The 20,183-nt window shown below is 42.0% G+C and overlaps 1 protein-coding gene across 1 annotated transcript in view; it reads right to left on the bottom strand.

The window, feature by feature from the left end:
• LOC117369907 (contactin-associated protein-like 4) overlaps positions 1-1,748 on the bottom strand; it is a 353,019-nt gene extending 351,271 nt beyond the window's left edge. The window contains exons 1-2 of the mRNA XM_033965250.1: positions 1,664-1,748; positions 1,325-1,435 (exon numbers count right to left, since the gene is read on the bottom strand). Coding sequence (XP_033821141.1) covers positions 1,325-1,435; positions 1,664-1,748 — 196 coding nt within the window. The remainder of the gene's footprint in view (positions 1-1,324; positions 1,436-1,663) is intronic.
• Positions 1,749-20,183: the final 18,435 nt, after the last annotated feature.

Genomic DNA, 20,183 nt, shown 5'->3' with positions numbered 1-20,183 from the left:
GCGCACCTCCTCCCTCTACCATGTTTAAATTAAGCACGTTTCAATGTAGTTAGCCCCTGTAGCGACTGATAAAACCTAGTATGTAGCAAAAGACCATTCAGTGAAGTGAAGAGTGCAGTGAGTGTTATATTGGCGAAACAAAACAGCTGCTCCGTAAGAGAATGTACCAACAGCAGCGTGAGAGCAGCTCAGGACCACAGTCTGCTGTTCATCTCCATCTCAAAGACACTAACCACCTCCTTTGAAGACAGTGAAGTTCAGATCTTAGCTTCTTTAACTCCCCTCTCAAACCATTTCTTTTCTCTGGCTATTTTTGTTAGGAAAGAGAATCCTTCCTGAAGAATGGAGGCCTTAGACATAATCTCTCACTGATCTACAACTTTATACTCAGACCCAAAACAAACAGGAACAAAGAGAACAATAGGCGGCCATTACAGGGTGAATAGGTTTCGTTATGGCTGAAACTTGAGACAATAGCTGTTTACAGTTTCAGTGTCGTTAGCTCCTCCCTTCAGACAGATATAAGGCAGTGTCCAGCTTTAATCTGACCAGAACTGAAGAAGCGTCTTGAGTGATCAGCAAAATGTCTTCACTCCTACAACTTTTTGCCCAGTTGACAGATTTAAATTTCATCTTTTGCTGGACGACTGCGGGATTACACAGACGAAACCTAATATGCTTTTTTTTCCTTCTTTTTTTAATTACTTGTACTCTTATTTTGAACACTTTGAGGTTACCGTTTCAAGCCCTCCTCTGGCACCGCCCCTGGCACTATGCAACTTTTTGGCAGAAGATCCATCACCAACTTGTCTCCAGGGAGATGGCGGAGCTTTGCCTATGGAATTCCGCACTAAGGCCGTCTAACTCCGCGGGTTTGTCATCAGCGCAACTCACAGGTCAGATCAGCGGAGTTTCAACCCACTTTACGATGTTTGTCTTTGAAAGTATGTAAGCGAATACGTACAAGATAGATACGTTTAATGCCATACTGTGGAACGTTATGGGCGAAGCGAGATCATCTCCATGGAGACAAGAAAACATTCACATAGCGCAACTGTACTTTCCCGTAAAAGTGCGATTTATTTTTACATTTAAACACAACCACAAACACCTTGGCAACGCCTCACTGTTTCCTGGTATAAATATTTGACACTTTTTTTTTTTTGGGACGCTTTCAAAACGAGAGAACTCAGGCAATGGAGTTTTGAGATTTATAGAATTAAAAGCAGCAGCAAAGGTGTGAAAAGATACGAAACCACTAAGCTACAATGACAGTCACAGGTTGCGAGGTCAAAAGGTCAAAAGGTTAACAGTAGGGTCTGACCTTCTCTGCGGTTGACCTTGGCGTACACTGGTCCATGGCTGGGGCTGAGCTGAGACGAGCTTCTGAAGGACGAGGACGGCAGAGCGGCCACTAGGGGGCTGTCGCACACCTCTGTGAACACAAAAACAAATAAATTAATAAGTCACAGTGCGGAAAACACAATACGGGAAAATTATTGTGAACTGGGACTGTGCAGAACAATTAAAAGTAGTTCATATAAAAGTGGTTTATCGATGGTCGTAGAGTAAAAGTAATTTGGAGCTCAACAGTAACCGCCCACTCTCGGTTCAGGAAGTAAATTTCACGTTCATTTTCTCAAAGGTCGCGTCTCAATTCGACGGTTGCATACTTCAAAGTACCGTTCAAAGTATGCGGCCGACGAAGGGTACTCCTCTGTGTAGCCTCCGTCGACCGCAAAGCCCATGTAGAAATGGGACAGACGAAGCAATATCATCTCCATGGAGATAAGAAACGCAGCGTACGTCAACCTCTGTCTGTGCGCTTACGTTACGTCGTCTAGCAACCGCGACGGCCTCTGACTCGTGAGCTAAACGTGCAAAATGGACACTGAAATAATTAGTTTTAGTTTAAATTTTTTATCATTTCACTGAAGAGTCAAAGAAACCATCGTCGCAGCCGTTTTTCTGTTTAGATTGAATGAAGTTAGGAATTAATCTTTCCCTTTGAATATCAATAGGAAAATATAACGTTCAAGGTGATTTCCCCCCCCCCCCCAATTGTAGCTAGTGTTACATAACTTCAAGAAAATATACCTTGTTTCTCCCGTAAAAGAAGTCGCGAAGAATAATGGGATATAATAGTGTTCACGGCCGATCTCCTTGGAAACGCAGGGCACATTTGTGGGTTGCATGAAATGGGACGGGCCTTGTCGCGCCGGAAGTTCCATCAGTGCCCGTCAAATGCAGCCGACGAAATGTGCAACTGTTGAATTGAGACACGGATATAGATTTTCCGAAAAAAATATGATATTAAAAGTTTGAAAGCTGCTCAGGGATAATGAGCTCTGTGGAAACTAAGACCACAAGAGCTATATTTTTATGCAAAAGTTTCTGAAAGTTAAAACATTTTGCTGAGTCTTGCATTTTAAATTAGCTTTTTGGATTTAAAACATTCGTTAGCATGTAGCTGATTCGGCTCCGCGTTGCCTTTGAAGTCTTAAACTTTTCGCAAAATTAAAATATTACTTCCGGGACCAGGGTGGATTTGGAGGTGGGCGGGACTGTGGAGCTCCATTAGCGCGGCAAGATTAATCGAAAACGAACCACAATCACAATCTGAATGAACGCAGTTAGCAGATTAGCATCGTAAAGGCTGACGTTTCTGAAGTATCATCGTGTTCTCCACAAATCTCAGGTCTTTTCTGCATAAAAACATGTTCTGAAATGTGATTCTTGTATGGTTTGTCAGTGCAGTTTTTTTGTTTTTGTGAACTTCGAACAAAACTGCAAATCTAACCCCAAGAAAGAACAATTTGCAAAGCCGCTATTAGCAAATCGTAAACGCAGCTAGCTTACTCCTAACCCTGCAGAATACACCTCTACGAAAAGAGCCGTAATAGGTTTGAGAGCTTTTGCCACGCCCCCTTTTTAGTCGATAAATCGGTCAGTAGGACGGGCTTTTACTCTACCAATGTTTGGACCTTTTAGTGTATCGGTTATCGGTCTTAAATCTCCAGCATAGGCCGATATTTTACTTTGGTTCGTCTTTATATTAACGCTTTTAACTCTTTTTTTTTATAGATTTGTGGTAAAAAAAAAAAAAAAAGGGGGAGTTTGGGAGAAGTTTGTAGTAAATTTAGAGCTAAACTAATCAAAATCAGTTCCACATATTGGCCCAAAAATATCGGCACAGCTAATCGGTCATCGGTTGCCCTGTAATATACATAATTGGTATCGGTCATGAAAAAAAAAAAAAACCCAAAACATATCGGTTGATCTCCATCTACAAACATGTTCCGAAATACCTGGGATTCTTGTATTAGTTCATATTTCAGTCTTCGGTGAAATGTTAATACTTGTGGATATGATTAAAATGTGCAGCGTAAACAGAATCCTGATTAGAAAACATAAAATGCAAATACAATCAAAAACCCAATAGTTCTTCAAAAACACTGCAGTTGCACCTGACAGCGCAGTACTCGGTTTACATTTCATAGCCTCATTTCATCTGTCTTAAAATCTTGGCATTTGAATGTATTAAACTGGGAATAAACCCAGAACTAAACCTGGACTTTGGGCTGTATTCAGCGAAAGAAACTAGAGACACGTCCTGCTGATCCATTAGTTGAATTAAAAAGGGGACAAAACCAAGACTAGACCAGGACTAGACCAAGACTAGACCAAGACTAGACCAAGACTAGACCAAGACTAGACCAAGACTAAACCAGGACTAAACCAGGACTAAACCAGGACTGAACAAGGAAAAAAAACAGGACTAAACTAGGACTAAACCAGGATTACATCAGCACTAAATCAAGACTAGACCAGCACTAAAACAAGACTAGACCAAGACTAGACCAAGACTAGACCAAGACTAGACCAAGACTAGACCAAGACTAGACCAAGACTAGACCAAGACTAGACCAAGACTAAACAAAGACTAAACAAAGACTAAACAAAGACTAAACAAAGACTAAACAAAGACTAAACAAAGACTAAACCAGGATTACATCAGCCCAAAACAAGACTAAACCAGCACTAAACCAGGATTAAATCAAGACTAGACCAGGACTAGACCAAGACTAGACCAAGACTAAACAAAGACTAAACCAGAACTAAACCAGGACTGAACAAGGAAAAAAAACAGGACTAAACTAGGACTAAACCAGGATTACATCAGCACTAAAACAAGACTAAACCAGCACTAAAACAAGACTAGACCAGAACTAGACCAGGACTAGACCAGGACTAGACGGGTCTATATTCAGTCGACTAGAGACCCGTCCTGCTGATCCATTAGTTGACTAAAAATGGGGCGTGGCAAAGGCTCTTAAAACTATTACACATCTCTACGGCTGTGTCCGAATGTCGCCCCCAGCCCCTCACCCTCACTGCATAGGCCTGCACTCTTTTGGACACATAGCTCACTACACTCCGGCCACATGACTCTCTCTGGGTGAAAAAAGCCAGATAAACTCAGATAAAACCTGATTTCTGTCATAAATAATGATCAGATTGGACTGACCCACAATAACTGGACTAATATTAATCATACAAGTGTCGGTCAAACTGGATCTTATGTAAACGGACTGGATTATTCAGCTTTTTACATTCACAAAAACAGTTTATTTAATCAGAAACCAGCGCTTCTATCTGTTTTCAGTCAGTCGTGTTGTGTCCAGTTAAAAATCTATCTCTGTTCGCAGTTGTTTTTCCAGATCCCGCAATGGATTATGGGCCATATCGACAGGTCTGGACTTTACTTTTCAAGGTGCATTCTGGGAAAGTTTGAGTGCACTGTTTTCTTACCAACTGCACATTCAGACACCACTGAAAATAGTGCGACCCCCACAAAGACAGATTCAGTTTGTGAATCATGAGTTTAATCGGCCTTTTTAAACACATTTAAATAACAAATCTTCAGCTCAGTCACTCGTCTTTTCTGCTGTTGTCCCAAATAAATCCTGATAATCGAAATAAAATGATTAGTCGCCTAATACAATTCTGATCAACGAAAACAACCGATTAATCGATTAAACCAGGACTAAACCAAGACTAAACCAGGACTAAACCAGGACTAAACCAGGACTAAACCAGGACTAAACCAGGACTAAACCAGGACTAAACCAGGACTAAACCAGGACTAAACCAGGGAAAAAAAAACAGGACTAAACCAAGACTAAACCAGGACTAAACCAGGACTAAACCAGGACTAAACCAGGGAAAAAAACAGGACTAAACCAGGGAAAAAAACAGGACTAAACCAGGGAAAAAAACAGGACTAAACCAGGGAAAAAAACAGGACTAAACCAAGACTGAACCAGGACTAAACCAGGAAAAAAAAACAGGACTAAACAAAGATTAAACCAGGACTAAACCAGGCCAAAAACCAGGACTAAACCAGGCCAAAAACCAGGAAAAAAACAGGACTAAACCAAAATTAAACCAGGACTAAACCAGGAAAAAAAACTGGACTAAACCAAGACTAAACTATGATAAAACCAGGACTAAATTAGGAAAATAACAGGACTAAACCAACACTAAACCAAGATTAAACCAGGACTAAACCAAAATTAAACCAGGACTAAACCAGGAAAAAAAAATGGACTAAACCAAGACTAAACTATGATAAAACCAGGACTAAATTAGGAAAATAACAGGACTAAACCAAGACTAAACTATGATAAAACCAGGACTAAACCAGGAAAAAAAACTGGACTAAACCAAGACTAAACTATGATTAAACCAGGACTAAATTAGGAAAATAACAGGACTAAACCAACACTAAACCAAGATTAAACCAGGACTAAACCAAAATTAAACCAGGACTAAACTAGGACAAAGCCAAGTCTACATCAGGACTAAACCGGGCCACGTCACAGGTCGCCGCCTCCAAACACCAAAGTCAAATCACTGCATCTGAAAAACAAAAAAACCCCAGACATTTAAAGACAAAGATGAAACGTAATCTCCATCAGACTCGGGACACAGAGCGAGGAGCGTCTTTGACATTTACGCTGGTAATCACGCGGAGACTGGAGTAATTCATTTTGTCTCTGAAGTAAATTATGTGTCACTCAGAAATGACTTTGTGATGACAGACTATTATAGAGAAGATCTGACCAATTACAACAAATCACATCCTCCACACGTCTTCAAAAAGGTTCACTTCACACCGAGTTCTACAAGTCGGGATTGTTCGAGGAAGAAGAAAACTGAATATTGAACCTTCTGTTTAAAGCAGACACGGTGCGCTTGTGTCCGACCAAACCGACGTACGACACCCGTGGATCATTATGTTACAACTTGCACATTTTAAATCACAATATCGATCTAAAATCACTTAATAAAAGAAACAAATCCGCTGTACTCTGCGTTAAAACTGTGGCGTCCGATAGGAGCTGACGTCGCCTTAAACGTCACAACGAAGAGTTAGTCAGTAGTGTATTTTTTTTTTACATTTGTACCAAAACGATAATGCCACACTGCGGAATCCTGCAAGTGTCATCGATTAAGAAAATAAAATGAAAGAACAAAGTAAGTACAGAGCAGTGGGCGGTGAAAACGGGGGTTAATTAGCAAAATGGCGTCTTAATCAAACATGCACGAATCACTGCAGATGCGACTTCAAGAGGGTTTTCTGCTGTTGTCTCAAATAAAACTTTATGATCGAAATAAAATGATAAGTCGCCTAATACAAAGTTTGATCGACTGAAATAACTGAGTGATTGAACCAGGACTAAACCAAGAATAAACAAGGACTAAACAAGGGCTAAACCAGGAAAAAAACTGGGAAAAAAACAAGAATAAACGGGGACTAAACCAGGACTAAACCAAGATTAAACCAGGACCAACTCAAAAATAAACCGGGACTAAACCAGGATTAAACCAGAACTAAACCAGATCTAAACTAGGACTAAACCAGTATTAAACCAAGACTAAACCAAGAGTAAACCAGGACTAAGTAAAAAATAAACCGGGACTAAATCAGGATTAAATCAGAACTAATCCAGGACTAAACCAGATCTAAACCAGGACTAAACCAGATCTAAACCATGACTAAACCAGGACTAAACCAGGATTAAACCAGAACTAATGTAGGACAAAACAAGGGCTAAACCAGATCAAAATCAGGACTAAATCACATCTAAACCAGGACTAAACCAGGACTAAATCACATCTAAGCCAGGACTAAATCAGAAAATAAAATTAAAGAACAAAGTCAGTACGTCACAGTGGGCGGTGAAAACAGTGCTTGTTCAACATGGCGATGGCGTTTCGCTCAAACATGCACGACTCACCCCAAATACAACAGAGAGGAAACGAGAAGAGGAAACAACTATGACACGGTTAAAATCTCTGAAAAGTCGATTTTGTGGAGTGGGTCTGATTTAAAGTCAAATTAGGTGAACGTGCGCTGAGCTTTAGTATTGTTGTGATCAAAAATAATGAGTCTGTCTGATTCTGAAATCAAAGCAAAGTCACATCAAGAGACAATGGATTAAGATCAGGACTGCGACATTAATCACCGCCCGGTTTAGCAGCTTTATTTGAAATGTGGTTGTGGGCGGAGTTTGGGCGTTTAGTCCCACTTTAAAAAGGACTTGTACGTTAGTTTTAATTAGACTAGTTCAGGAAACCAGCTATTTGTGCAAAAACATGACACTGAATGATATGACTGAAGCAGGACTGAAGCAGGACTGAAGCAGGACTGAAGCAGGACTGAAGCAGGACTGAAGCAGGACTGAAGCAGGACTGAAGCAAGACTAAAGCAAGACTAAAGCAAGACTAAAGCAAGACTAAAGCAAGACTAAAGCAAGACTAAAGCAAGACTGAACCAAGACTGAACCAAGACTGAACCAAGACTGAACCAAGACTGAACCAAGACTGAACCAGGACTAAACCAAAACTAAACCAAGACTAAACCAGGACTAATCCAAGACTAAACCGGGACTAAACTAAAACTAAACCAAGACTGAACCAAGACTGAACCAGGACTAAACCAAGACTAAAGCAAGACTAAACCAGGACTGAACCAAGACTGAACCAAGACTGAACCAAGACTAAAGCAAGACTAAACCAAAACTAAACCAGGACTAAACCAAGACTACATCAGGACTAAACTAAAACTAAACCAAGACTGAACCAGGACTAAACCAAGACTAAAACAGGCCTAATCCAAGACTGAACCAGGACTAAACCAGGATCAAATATATAAATATTTTGTAAATTATGTCTTTTTATATATAATTTTTATTAATACATTTTTTATTCAATTGTTTTTAAGCAAAAGACAAAAGATCAATATTTTTTTAAGGGCCTTTTCCATTAGCTCCATGGATCATGTCTGCGCTCCAGCTCAGACGGTTGCCCTTGCTTTATTGCGGTGATAAATAAACAGCATAATGCCTTTTGCAAAGCAGTGATCATAAACTCTGAATCAATCCTGAAAAGCCATACCTCACCATAATGACAGGACTTAAAGATGCTCGTCCTGATTTGTACCGCCTTAAAAACACGAAAAAACAAAACTAGTTCATTTTAAACTGTTTGAAAGTGGTGCATTTATTCCTCACTTATTTTATGCATTCTGAGCATCCTAATTACTCACCTCGATGAGTTTATAAGCGCTTCACACAACTTTACAACAGCTACATTTTACCTTTAATTCAGTAGAGATTGGCAATTCCAGGGCTGAAATGATCCAAATGATTCTAGTGAAGGTGTAGTGTCGAGATCCCAGTCTGCCTCGTGTTTTTGTGTCAGAGTCTGGAGCTGGGCGGAGATTCAGGCTCCTCCCACTCACACCTGCAACTAATCACTAATCAAGCTGCACCTGGGGAGGACAAAGGGACCGTGGACCTGACACTCAGCACCAGATCACACACAGATCCACACTGGTACAGCTCTACTCTACAGTTCAGGTCTGTGGAGTGTCGCCCCTGTTTCGCAGAGGGAATCGTTGTATTTTTAAGCGACACAAACACCTGGAATGAGTCAGTGCCAGATGGATATGTTTAATGTCATACCATGGAACTTTCCAGGCAAAGAAATGACATCTCCATGGAGACAAGTAGGGAGTGGACTCGTCAGAAAAGTCGGACCCAAAACGCAGAGGGTCAAGTGGATTTTGAGGCCACTCAGAGAACACAAATACAGAAATGAGAGATTATAAAATGTTCTTCAAATATAGAAATGTGTTGTGTGAATTATGTCTTTTTATGTATAATTTGTGTTGATGCATTTTTTATGTATTGTAATTTACCAGGGCTAAACCAGAGCTAAACCAGAGCTAAACCGGGGCTAAACCGGGGCTAAACCGGGGCTAAACCGGGGCTAAACCGGGGCTAAACCAGAGCTAAACCAGGGCTAAACCAGAGCTAAACCCCGCGGTTTAGCTCTAAACCAGGGCTAAACCAAAGCTAAACCAGAGCTAAACCAGGACTAAACCAGGGCTAAACCAGGACTAAACCAGAGCTAAACCAGGGCTAAACCAGGGCTAAACCAAGGCTAAACCAGGACTAAATCAAAGCTAAACCAGGGCTAAACCAGAGCTAAACCAGGACTAAACCAGAGCTAAACCAGGACTAAACCACAGCTAAACCGGGGCTAAACCGGGGCTAAACCAAGGCTAAACCAGGACTAAACCAAAGCTAAACCAGGGATAAACCAGAGCTAAACCAGAGCTAAACCAGGGCTAAACCAAGGCTAAACCAGGACTAAACCAAAGCTAAACCAGGGCTAAACCAGAGCTAAACCAGAGCTAAACCAGGGCTAAACCAGAGCTAAACCAGGGCTAAACCAGGACTAAACCAAAGCTAAACCAGGGCTAAACCAGAGCTAAACCAGAGCTAAACTAGGGCTAAACCAGGGCTAAACCAGGGCTAAACCAAGGCTAAACCAGGACTAAACCAAAGCTAAACCAGGGCTAAACCAGAGCTAAACCAGAGCTAAACCAGGGCTAAACCAGGGCTAAACCAGGGCTAAACCAGAGCTAAACCAGGGCTAAACCAGAGCTAAACCAGGGCTAAACCAGGACTAAACCAAAGTTAAACCAGAGCTAAACCAGAGCTAAACCAGGGCTAAACCAGAGCTAAACCAGGGCTAAACCAGAGCTAAACCAGGGCTAAACCAGAGCTAAACCAGGGCTAAACCGGGGCTAAACCGGGGCTAAACCAAAGCTAAACTGGGGCTAAACCGGAGCTAAACCGGGGCTAAACCGGGGCTAAACCAAAGCTAAACCGGGGCTAAACCAGGGCTAAACCAAAGCTAAACCAGGGCTAAACCAGGGCTAAACCAGAGCTAAACCAGGACTAAACCAGGGCTAAACCAGGACTAAACCAGAGCTAAACCAGAGCTAAACCAGGGCTAAACCAGGGCTAAACCAAAGCTAAACCAGGACTAAACCAGGGCTAAACCAAGGCTAAACCAGAGCTAAACCAGAGCTAAACCAGGGCTAAACCAAGACTAAACCAGGACTAAACCAGGGCTAAACCAAGGCTAAACCAGGACTAAACCAGAGCTAAACCAGAGCTAAACCAGAGCTAAACCAGGGCTAAACCAAGGCTAAACCAGGACTAAACCAGAGCTAAACCAGAGCTAAACCAGGGCTAAACCAAGACTAAACCAGGACTAAACCAGGGCTAAACCAAGGCTAAACCAGGACTAAACCAGAGCTAAACCAGAGCTAAACCAGAGCTAAACCAGGGCTAAACCAAGGCTAAACCAGGACTAAACCAGGGCTAAACCAAGGCTAAACCAGGACTAAACCAAAGCTAAACCAGGGCTAAACCAGAGCTAAACCAGAGCTAAACCAGGGCTAAACCAGGGCTAAACCAGGGCTAAACCAGGGCTAAACCAGGACTAAACCAGAGCTAAACCAGAGCTAAACCAGGGCTAAACCAGGGCTAAACCAAGGCTAAACCAAGGCTAAACCAGGACTAAACCAAAGCTAAACCAGAGCTAAACCAGGACTAAACCAAAGCTAAACCAGAGCTAAACCAGGACTAAACCAGAGCTAAACCAGGACTAAACCAAAGCTAAACCAGGGCTAAACCAGAGCTAAACCAGAGCTAAACCAGGGCTAAACCAAAGCTAAACCAGGGCTAAACCAGAGCTAAACCAGGGCTAAACCAGAGCTAAACCAGAGCTAAACCAGGGCTAAACCAAAGCTAAACCAGGGCTAAACCAGGGTTAAACCAGGGCTAAACCAGGTCTAAACCAGGGCTAAACCAAAGCTAAACCAGGGCTAAACCAGGGCTAAACTAAAGCTAAACCAAGGCTAAACCAGGGCTAAACCAGAGCTAAACCAGAGCTAAACCAGGGCTAAACCAGAGCTAAACCAGAGCTAAACCAGGTCTAAACCAGGGCTAAACCAGAGCTAAACCAGGGCTAAACCAGAGCTAAACCAGGGCTAAACCAGAGCTAAACCAGGGCTAAACCAGGGCTAAACCAGGTCTAAACCAGGGCTAAACCAAAGCTAAACCAGGGCTAAACCAGGGTTAAACCAGGGCTAAACCAGAGCTAAACCAGGGCTAAACCAGAGCTAAACCAGAGCTAAACAAAAGCTAAAACAAACAAAAGCTCTTCCTCTTGCGTCTTATGCTTCACGGAGACATGGCTCAATGAGCGTATCCCGGACTGTGCGCTTCAACTGGAGGGATTCCAACTCCTCCGCGCGGACAGACAACGGGGACTCTCCGGGGGAAAGACGAAAGGTGGAGGTGTCTGTTTCTTCATCAACAACGCCTGGTGTACGGATGTGACTGTGATCTCCCAACACTGCTCTCCCGCCGTGGAATATCTTTTCATTAACTGTAGGCCTTTCTATTCTCCACGTGAGTTCACTTCATTCATTCTGGCCGCTGTTTACATCCCTCCGTGCGCGGACACGCACGAGGCCCAGCGCGTGCTCGCGGAGCAGATTCTGGATGTGGAGCGAACCTTCCCGGACTCTTTACTGATCATCCTGGGGGATTTTAATAAGGGAAATCTGAGCCAGGAACTACCCAAATATAAACAGTTTATTAATTGCCCGACGAGAGAGCAGAAGACGCTGGATCACTGTTACACAACGGTCAGTGGAGCCTACAGAGCCGTGACCCGCGCTGCTCTAGGATACTCTGATCACGTCATGGTTCACCTCATCCCTGCTTACAAACAACGGCTGAAACTCTCCAAACCTGCTGTGAGGACTTCTAAGAAGTGGACCAGTGAGGCTGTGGAGGAGCTTCGCACGTGTTTGGACACTACAGACTGGGATGTGTTCAAGGCTGCCACAGACAGTTTGGATGAGTACACAGATACTGTGACGTCATACATTCAGTTCTGTGAGGACAGCATCGTTCCATCATGCACCAGGGTGACTTTTAACAACGACAAACCCTGGTTCACACCCAGACTGAGACATTTGAGGAGGGAAAAGGAGATGGCTTTCAGGGCAGGAGATCGTGAAGGCTACAGGCGTTGCAAGTATGCGTTTAGCAAAGAGGTGGAAAAGGCTAAAGCGAAATACAATACACGTCTGGAGCAGCAATTCTCCACCAACGACTCTGCTTCTGTCTGGAGAGGGCTTAGGCAAATCACCAACTACAGGCCCAAAGCCCCTCCCGCCGTGGACAACAAACAACTAGCAGAAAAGTTAAACGGCTTTTATGCGAGGTTTGAAGTTTCACACCCCTCCCCCTCCTCCCCCACCATCATGGACATTACCTCCAAACCCACCTCGGACCCCCCCTCCTCCCCCACTGCCCTCACAGTTGTGGAGCAGGACGTGACTAAGCTTTTCAGGAAGCAGAATCCCCGTAAGGCCGCGGGCCCAGACGGTGTCTCTCCTTCCACCCTTAGACACTGTGCTGAGGAACTGGCTCCTGTCTTCACGGACATTTTTAACACCTCCCTGGAGTCATGTCACGTCCCAGCCTGCTTCAAGCTGTCCACCATTGTCCCCGTCCCCAAGAAGCCCAGGATCACTGGACTTAATGACTACAGACCTGTGGCGCTGACGTCTGTAGTCATGAAGTCATTTGAGCGCCTGGTCCTGCACCACCTCAAGTCCTTCACCTCCCCCCTCCTGGACCCTCTGCAGTTTGCCTACAGAGCCAATCGGTCTGTGGACGACGCCATTAACCTGGCCCTTCACTTCATCCTCCAGCATCTGGACTCCCCGGGAACCTACGCCAGGATCCTGTTTGTGGACTTCAGCTCTGCATTCAACACCATCCTCCCTGCTCTGCTCCAGGACAAGCTCGCTCAGCTCAACGTGCCTGACTCCACCTGCAGGTGGATCACTGACTTCCTGACGGACAGGAGACAGCGCGTGCGGCTGGGGAAGAATGTCTCGGACACTCGGACTATCAGCACAGGATCTCCACAGGGCTGTGTACTTTCTCCCCTGCTCTTCTCCCTGTACACCAACTGCTGCACCTCCAGCCACGACTCCGTCAAACTGGTTAAGTTTGCGGATGACACCACCCTCATCGGACTCATCTCGGACAGCGATGAGTCTGCCTACAGGAGGGAGGTGGACCGGCTGGTGTCCTGGTGCAGCAGCAACAACCTGGAGCTCAACGCCCAGAAGACAGTGGAGATGATCGTGGACTTCAGGAAAGTCACAGCCCCCCTGCCTCCCCTCACCCTGACGGACTCCCCCATCACCACTGTGGACTCTTTCCGCTTCCTGGGCACCTGCATCACCCAGGATCTCAAATGGGAGCCGACCATCAGCTCCCTCATCAAGAAAGCCCAGCAGAGGATGTTCCACCTGCGGCAGCTGAGGAAACGCAAGCTGCCAGTCCAGATGATGGTGCAGTTTTACACGGCCATCATTGAGTCCATCCTCACCTCCTCCATCACTGTGTGGTTCGCTGGGGCCACTGCCAGGGACAGACAGAGACTGCAGCGCATTGTGCGCTCTGCTGAGAAGGTGATTGGCTGCAGCCTTCCATCTATACAGGACCTGTACGTCTCCAGGACTCGGGGGCGAGCAGGCCGTATAGCAGCTGACACCTCTCACCCTGGACATGGACTATTTGAGCCACTTCCCTCTGGCAGGAGGCTACGGTCCATTGGGACCAGAACCTCTCGCCATAAGAACAGTTTCTTCCCCTCTGCTGTTTGTCTCATGAACACTCTAAAATATCTGCACTAAACTGGACACTTTATAACACCGGTCACTTTAATAAGCCACTTTGCACTGTTGTTCTGATGCTGCTATTGTACATATTTTTTCCCTTTAAGTATTTCATTTAATTTTTTTAAGCATATCTTTTTAACTTTGTGCATGCTCTTATTTGTATTTGTATTTATTCAGTGTGTTTATGTTGCACTTTTTCACCGTATCAAGTTCCTAGTTTGTGAACTGTGTTCACAGACTATGGCAATAAAAGTCTTCTGATTCTGATTCTGATTCTGATTCTAAACCAGGGCTAAATCAGGGCTAAACCAGGGCTAAATCAGGGCTAAACCAGAGCTAAACCAGGGCTAAATCAGGGCTAAACCAGGGCTAAATCAGGGCTAAACCAGAGCTAAACCAGGGCTAAATCAGGGCTAAACCATGTTTTTGCTCCTTGTCAGCTCCCGCTCCTCTGTCTCTGACCCAGCTGCCCACAACCCGCTCAAAAACTAGAGCAAACAATCCCGCTCTGAACTGTCTGATCCATCTACCTTCATTTGCACATTACAATCTGTAAATAAACATTGTTAAACTGTTACCCGAGTTCTGAATCTTTAGTCCCCCTGTCAGTCATTATGACATGTATGGACTTTAAAAACACAGTGGAGCACTTCCTGTATCACCACATGACATCACAAGGTGGAACAGAGGAGAAGAGCTCAGCCTAAATATGCAGAGTCTGTGCGTTAAACATGTGTGAATGAAACAAAACACAACTCCAGGTCTGTTTGTGATGAGGAAACAGAGCAGAGTTTTGTCGTCACGGTAACGCTAACAACAACTAGTCCTGTCACGATAACACATTTTGAAGCACGATATATAGCTGCGATAAACGATAATATTGAAACCACTTTATGCCACTGACACAGTAACAAAAACACAAGATAATCCCAGTAAACGTATTTTTAAATAGACAGAATCAACAGAAACGGCTAAAATCTTAACACAAAACATAAAAATGGCACAAATCTCCACGCTACTGCAAAGAAATTGTGCGCACGAAACCACTCAGCCTGAAAATATATTGTTCCAACTTTCACATACTCAACTATAAGTCAATATAATCATTATCGTGACAACAACTACAAAGCTAACCACGCACTTGGTTTTGGATTCTCTGACAATAAAACGCTTTTTAATTAGATGCAGACGAGACACAGCGGACTTATTTTGACCTGTAGAGCTGCTCAATATACGTGTTCTGTACTGGGGCAGGACACATTTCGCTCAAACACATGGAAAAACATCGACCCTTTAATAAACCCCGCTCTGTTTTCCATTCGTTATTTCCCGTCTACCTATTTTTGCACTGGCCAAATTCAAGCAGTCCTCAGAATCTACACCAAAACAAGTATTTTCTACCTTGAGCCATAATCAGCTTTGTGATTTTTTTTTTTCTCCTCCAAATCCAATCATTGCTTTTTGAGTTATTCAGCCAAAGAATAAAACCAAAAGTCACAGGTGTAATATAAAGTGCCGTGAGCGCGCTGTGAGCTTCGGTAATGTTGTGTGATCACAGTAGGAACTCTGATCAAAAATAATGAGTCTGTCTGATTCTGAAATCAAAGCAGAGTCACATCAAGAAACAATGGATTAAGATCAGGGCTGCAACATTAATCACGACCCGAGATAAATCACTTTGAATGGACACAATTAGCAAAGCGTGAAGGATGCAGTTTTACCATCATTTCCTCCACAAATAATAAAATCTATTGTCTTATTCTGCATAAAAACTGCTAATCCTGTAGTTTAGATCTGTAAATACATGTGATTCTTGTATTAGTTGTTTTTTTTTTCACAATGGGGACCATAAGGATGTTCATTTCTGGTGTCATTGTCAAAGAAAACCATGAATCTGAAATGTAAAGTCACAAGGATTTATTGAGTCTCTACAGCACATATGTCAAACTCAGGCACGGGGACCAAATCTGGCCCACGGTGTAATTATATTTGGCCCGTGAGATCATATCAAATGTGCATTAGTGCTGGCCCGCTGGTATATAGCACATGCACCACTAATACTACAAATCCCAGAATGCTTTGCTAGTACGCTGGTGTGCAGTGGAGACTAATGACTGAATGAGTAAATCTGAATGTAGCAAATTGAGCTTGAATGTATGTTTTCTCTATGCACTTTTTCTACTGCAAGGCATGGACTGGTAATAGTTGATAGTCCAGTTGAATTTTCAGTTAATCAAATTATTGTGATTATTATTGTGATTATTATTATTATTATTGTGATTATTATTATTGTGATGATTATTATTATTATTGTGGTTATTATTATTATTATTGTGGTTATGTGGTATTGTGAGACAGGCCTCTACTTTGGCAATGTTTAAATCCAGACTCAAAACAGTTCTGTTTAGCTGTGCATATGACTGACAGGTTTTTATTCTGCACTCTTCTCTTTTAATGTTGATTTTATGATGATTATTTGTGATTATTTATGTTTGATTTGTGTGATTTTAATGTCTTTCTTATTCTGTAAAGCACTTTGAATTACCTTGTGTACGAATTGTGCTATACAAATAAACTTGCCTTGCCTTACCTTATTATTATTATTATTGAGGTTATTATTATTATTATTATTATTGTGGTTATTATTATTATTATTATTATTATTGTGGTTATTATTATTATTATTATTATTATTATTATTATTATTATTATTATTGTGGTTATTATTATTATTGTGATTATTATTGTGGTTATTATTATTATTATTATTATTATTATTGTGGTTATTATTATTATTATTATTAGTATTGTGATTATTGTGATTATTATTATTGTTATTATTATTGTTGTTATTATTGTTATTATTATTGTTGTTATTATTATTGTTATTATTATTATTTATATATATATTTATTTTTATTTTTATATTTTTGGGGCTTGTTAAAAAAAGATTTACTTAAAGGATCTTGAAAGGCAGAGACATAATACTTTTTTTTATTTAAATATGAAATAAATACTACTGATGTGTCTTTAATTTCTCAAATGTAATGTAATGTAATATCAAGCTTGAGTTGTTGCGTTTCAGCAAAACTAAACGCGAAAACGTTAAACACTACACATCAGGTGCAGTCAATTTTTCAATAAATACCGAGTTCAGCCCTTGAATTTGTCTGTTTTTAATTTTGTCCCGCTGTGAATTTGAGTTTGGCAAAAGTGAACGGCCTGGAGCTCTCCAGAGAGCCCTGAGGAGTGTGTGTTTACAGGTCTTATCGTGTGTGTCAGAGCAGGTGTGTGAGGGACGGTGTTATCTTTGTGAGCTCATGTGCCACAGCAGAGCCACAGGAGCTCACAGTCCCTGAGTCTGAACAATATATCCTTTTGTATTCTGTGTGTCTGCAGTTTACCTGTATCCAACTTTAGCATTAGCACATCCAGATAAAAGAGTAATAGTAAAGTGCATCGCTAAATGTAGATACTTTACAGCACATGTGTCAAACTCAAGGCCCGGTGACCAAATGCGGCCCGCCATGTCATTTTATGTGGCCCGTGAGAAGGTAAATTAAGGCTTGACTGTCATTTTCAAATAAGTCTATACTGCTTTAATGTGTGTATTGACAATAAACTAATGAGATTATTTGCAAATAATCATCCCAAATTGTTCAGGAAGAGGAAAATTGTCGGCGTGGAAGGCAGTTTCAAGAAAGACGCTAAAGGTGAATACAAGTTTGTGCTTTAAGGAGAAAATCTGTGTGTTTTTTGTGTAATGAGGCGAGGTCGGTCCAATCTACGTCGACTTTTTGACTCTAAACACGGAGCTACGTATGAAAAAGTGAGTCTGCAAGAAAAACAACAAATTGTCCAATAATTAAAAGGCTAAAAAAAAGTGTGTTTTTGAAGCAGAGCTGAAGGTTCTGACCAGATACACACTTTTAATAATGTCAGTTTATCAGGAAATACACAGTTACACAGACACGTAATATTTGCAACTTGAATAACTAATAAATACAGAAACAGTTATTTAACAAGTTTAAAAGTAGTTACCCTTTGCCCTTGATGGCGGCCATTTTGCTGATGTGGTGAAAATGACATTTATTAAAATCGGCAAAACGTAACATAAAACGACACATTAAAACTCACATTAATTAAAATAAAGACGACCCAGTTATTTTTAGAAGTACAATACATGACGCTGTGACGCCGTTTCAATATTTACTACGCCTCAAAATTATAAGTTAGAATTAGAAAAGTCATCCGTTAAAGTATTCATTTTATTTGTTTAGGTGTTTTAACGTGTTCAGTGACATTCACCCGCAGCTTTCTATCCACTGTCTGATCTTTAAATATTTATTCATTTTATGGCGTCGACCGCAAAAACCTCACAGAAATACAATTGGACAGGAAGTAGTGACGCTAACAGTGGGTTTGCTGGGCGCGGTTGAGCACAGAGCTGATTGTTAAAGCATAAATCTAATCGTAATCACAATGTACGTCAGATATTTTTCCCAAATCGTTCAACCATAATTAAGACACAAGCTGTAAAAGACACAAGGGGGTGGCTAAGTGAATGTTTTGGAGTTGTTGTTACACACTTTTGCGTATCTGTAATAGGTTCAAGGGCTAGAATTCGGGAGGAGATCCACTGTTTTTGAAAGAAATCTCCACATTTATGATCCACAAATGTTGAGCTGTCGTTTGTCAGGGTTCGCAAACTTCTCATATTTATCTTACGGCTTCAAGTCTTTTCCGCTGACAACAATTGGCACTTTGTGAAACGAGTCAAAATCAAATATAGAAAGACTCCCGCACTCTGTTTATCTTGCAAAAAGTGAGGTTTATTTACAGAGCAGCACCGTGTCAGTAACTAGGTCTTCATCAGCCAAATACAGCTCACTTTTTGCAGGATAGACAGAGCGCGGGAGTCTTTCTATTTTTGATTTTGACGAGCATTAGACGCGCCCTCGAAAATGCACCTGGATCCAGAAATACGATGTGCGAAGCAACCTCTTTATCTCATGAAACTGTAGTGAAAAAATGGTTTTACTTTTGTTTATTTATACCATAGACCAGGCATGCCCAAACTGTGGCCCGGGGGCTAAATGCGGCCCTCTACCCAATTTTTCTCGGGCCTCAAGCTTTCAGGTGATTGGCCCATATTACTTTAAACAGTACTTTTTACTGTACATTTCTGAAAATCTACTTTAACAAGCCCGTGATCAAATATTTAATGTGTCCTATTGAGGATGTAAGCGTGAGTAAAGGTCTAGTGGTTCAGTCTAACTTAATAAACACGGAGATTTGAAGTATTCACTGTATTCGCGACCAGTCTGTGGCTCCATTTCACTTTCTATTGAAAAACTGTGGCTCCTCTCTCTGTAACTGCTGCTGGCAGACTCATCATTTTGGTCTTAAAATGTTCTTATTAACCCGCTCTACATGATCCTGGTGTTTTTATTTCGCTATTGTGTCCGTAACTAAATATATAAACATTAATAACAGACAAATCAGGTGCTTTCTTTCCCCTTACGTCAGTCCCGTTAGCGTTAGCAACAGGTTTGATTGAAAGCGTTGGCAAGAGTCCCTGCTAACTGATAAAGCAGCCGTGCAGGTGAGAAGGGGCGTAACCTTCAACAACCTCGCTCCGGATTGGCTCTTTGGTTGCTATGATACTCGTGGTCGGAATTCCTACTCCAAATTCGCCGCTATAACTGCTAGCCTCGATTAGCTTCATTTGACTGGAGCTGAACGCTGAACGGGTGACGTCACACTCACTTAGTCCACTTCTTTATACAGTCTATGATTTACACCGACAGATGAGATGTTGAAGTTTGTTCCAGTTTTGTTTAATGAGGATACGTCACAAATAAAGTCGTGTGGATCAGCTCAGTAATTACAGAGACATAGTGCATAAACCAGGTCAACACATCCGCAATCCGACAGTTTAACAGCAAATTCCACCACAAAATTCACTCTACCAACTTCACTAATGACTTGAACCACCAACCAACCCTCAGATCACTCGACTAACATTCCACCAACTAACCCACTG

This window comes from Periophthalmus magnuspinnatus, chromosome 4 (genome assembly GCF_009829125.3).
Source record: "Periophthalmus magnuspinnatus isolate fPerMag1 chromosome 4, fPerMag1.2.pri, whole genome shotgun sequence".
Lineage (NCBI taxonomy): Eukaryota > Metazoa > Chordata > Actinopteri > Gobiiformes > Gobiidae > Periophthalmus > Periophthalmus magnuspinnatus.
The sequence above is the reverse complement of the archived record's forward strand: the minus strand, read 5'-3'. Positions and strand labels throughout refer to the sequence as shown.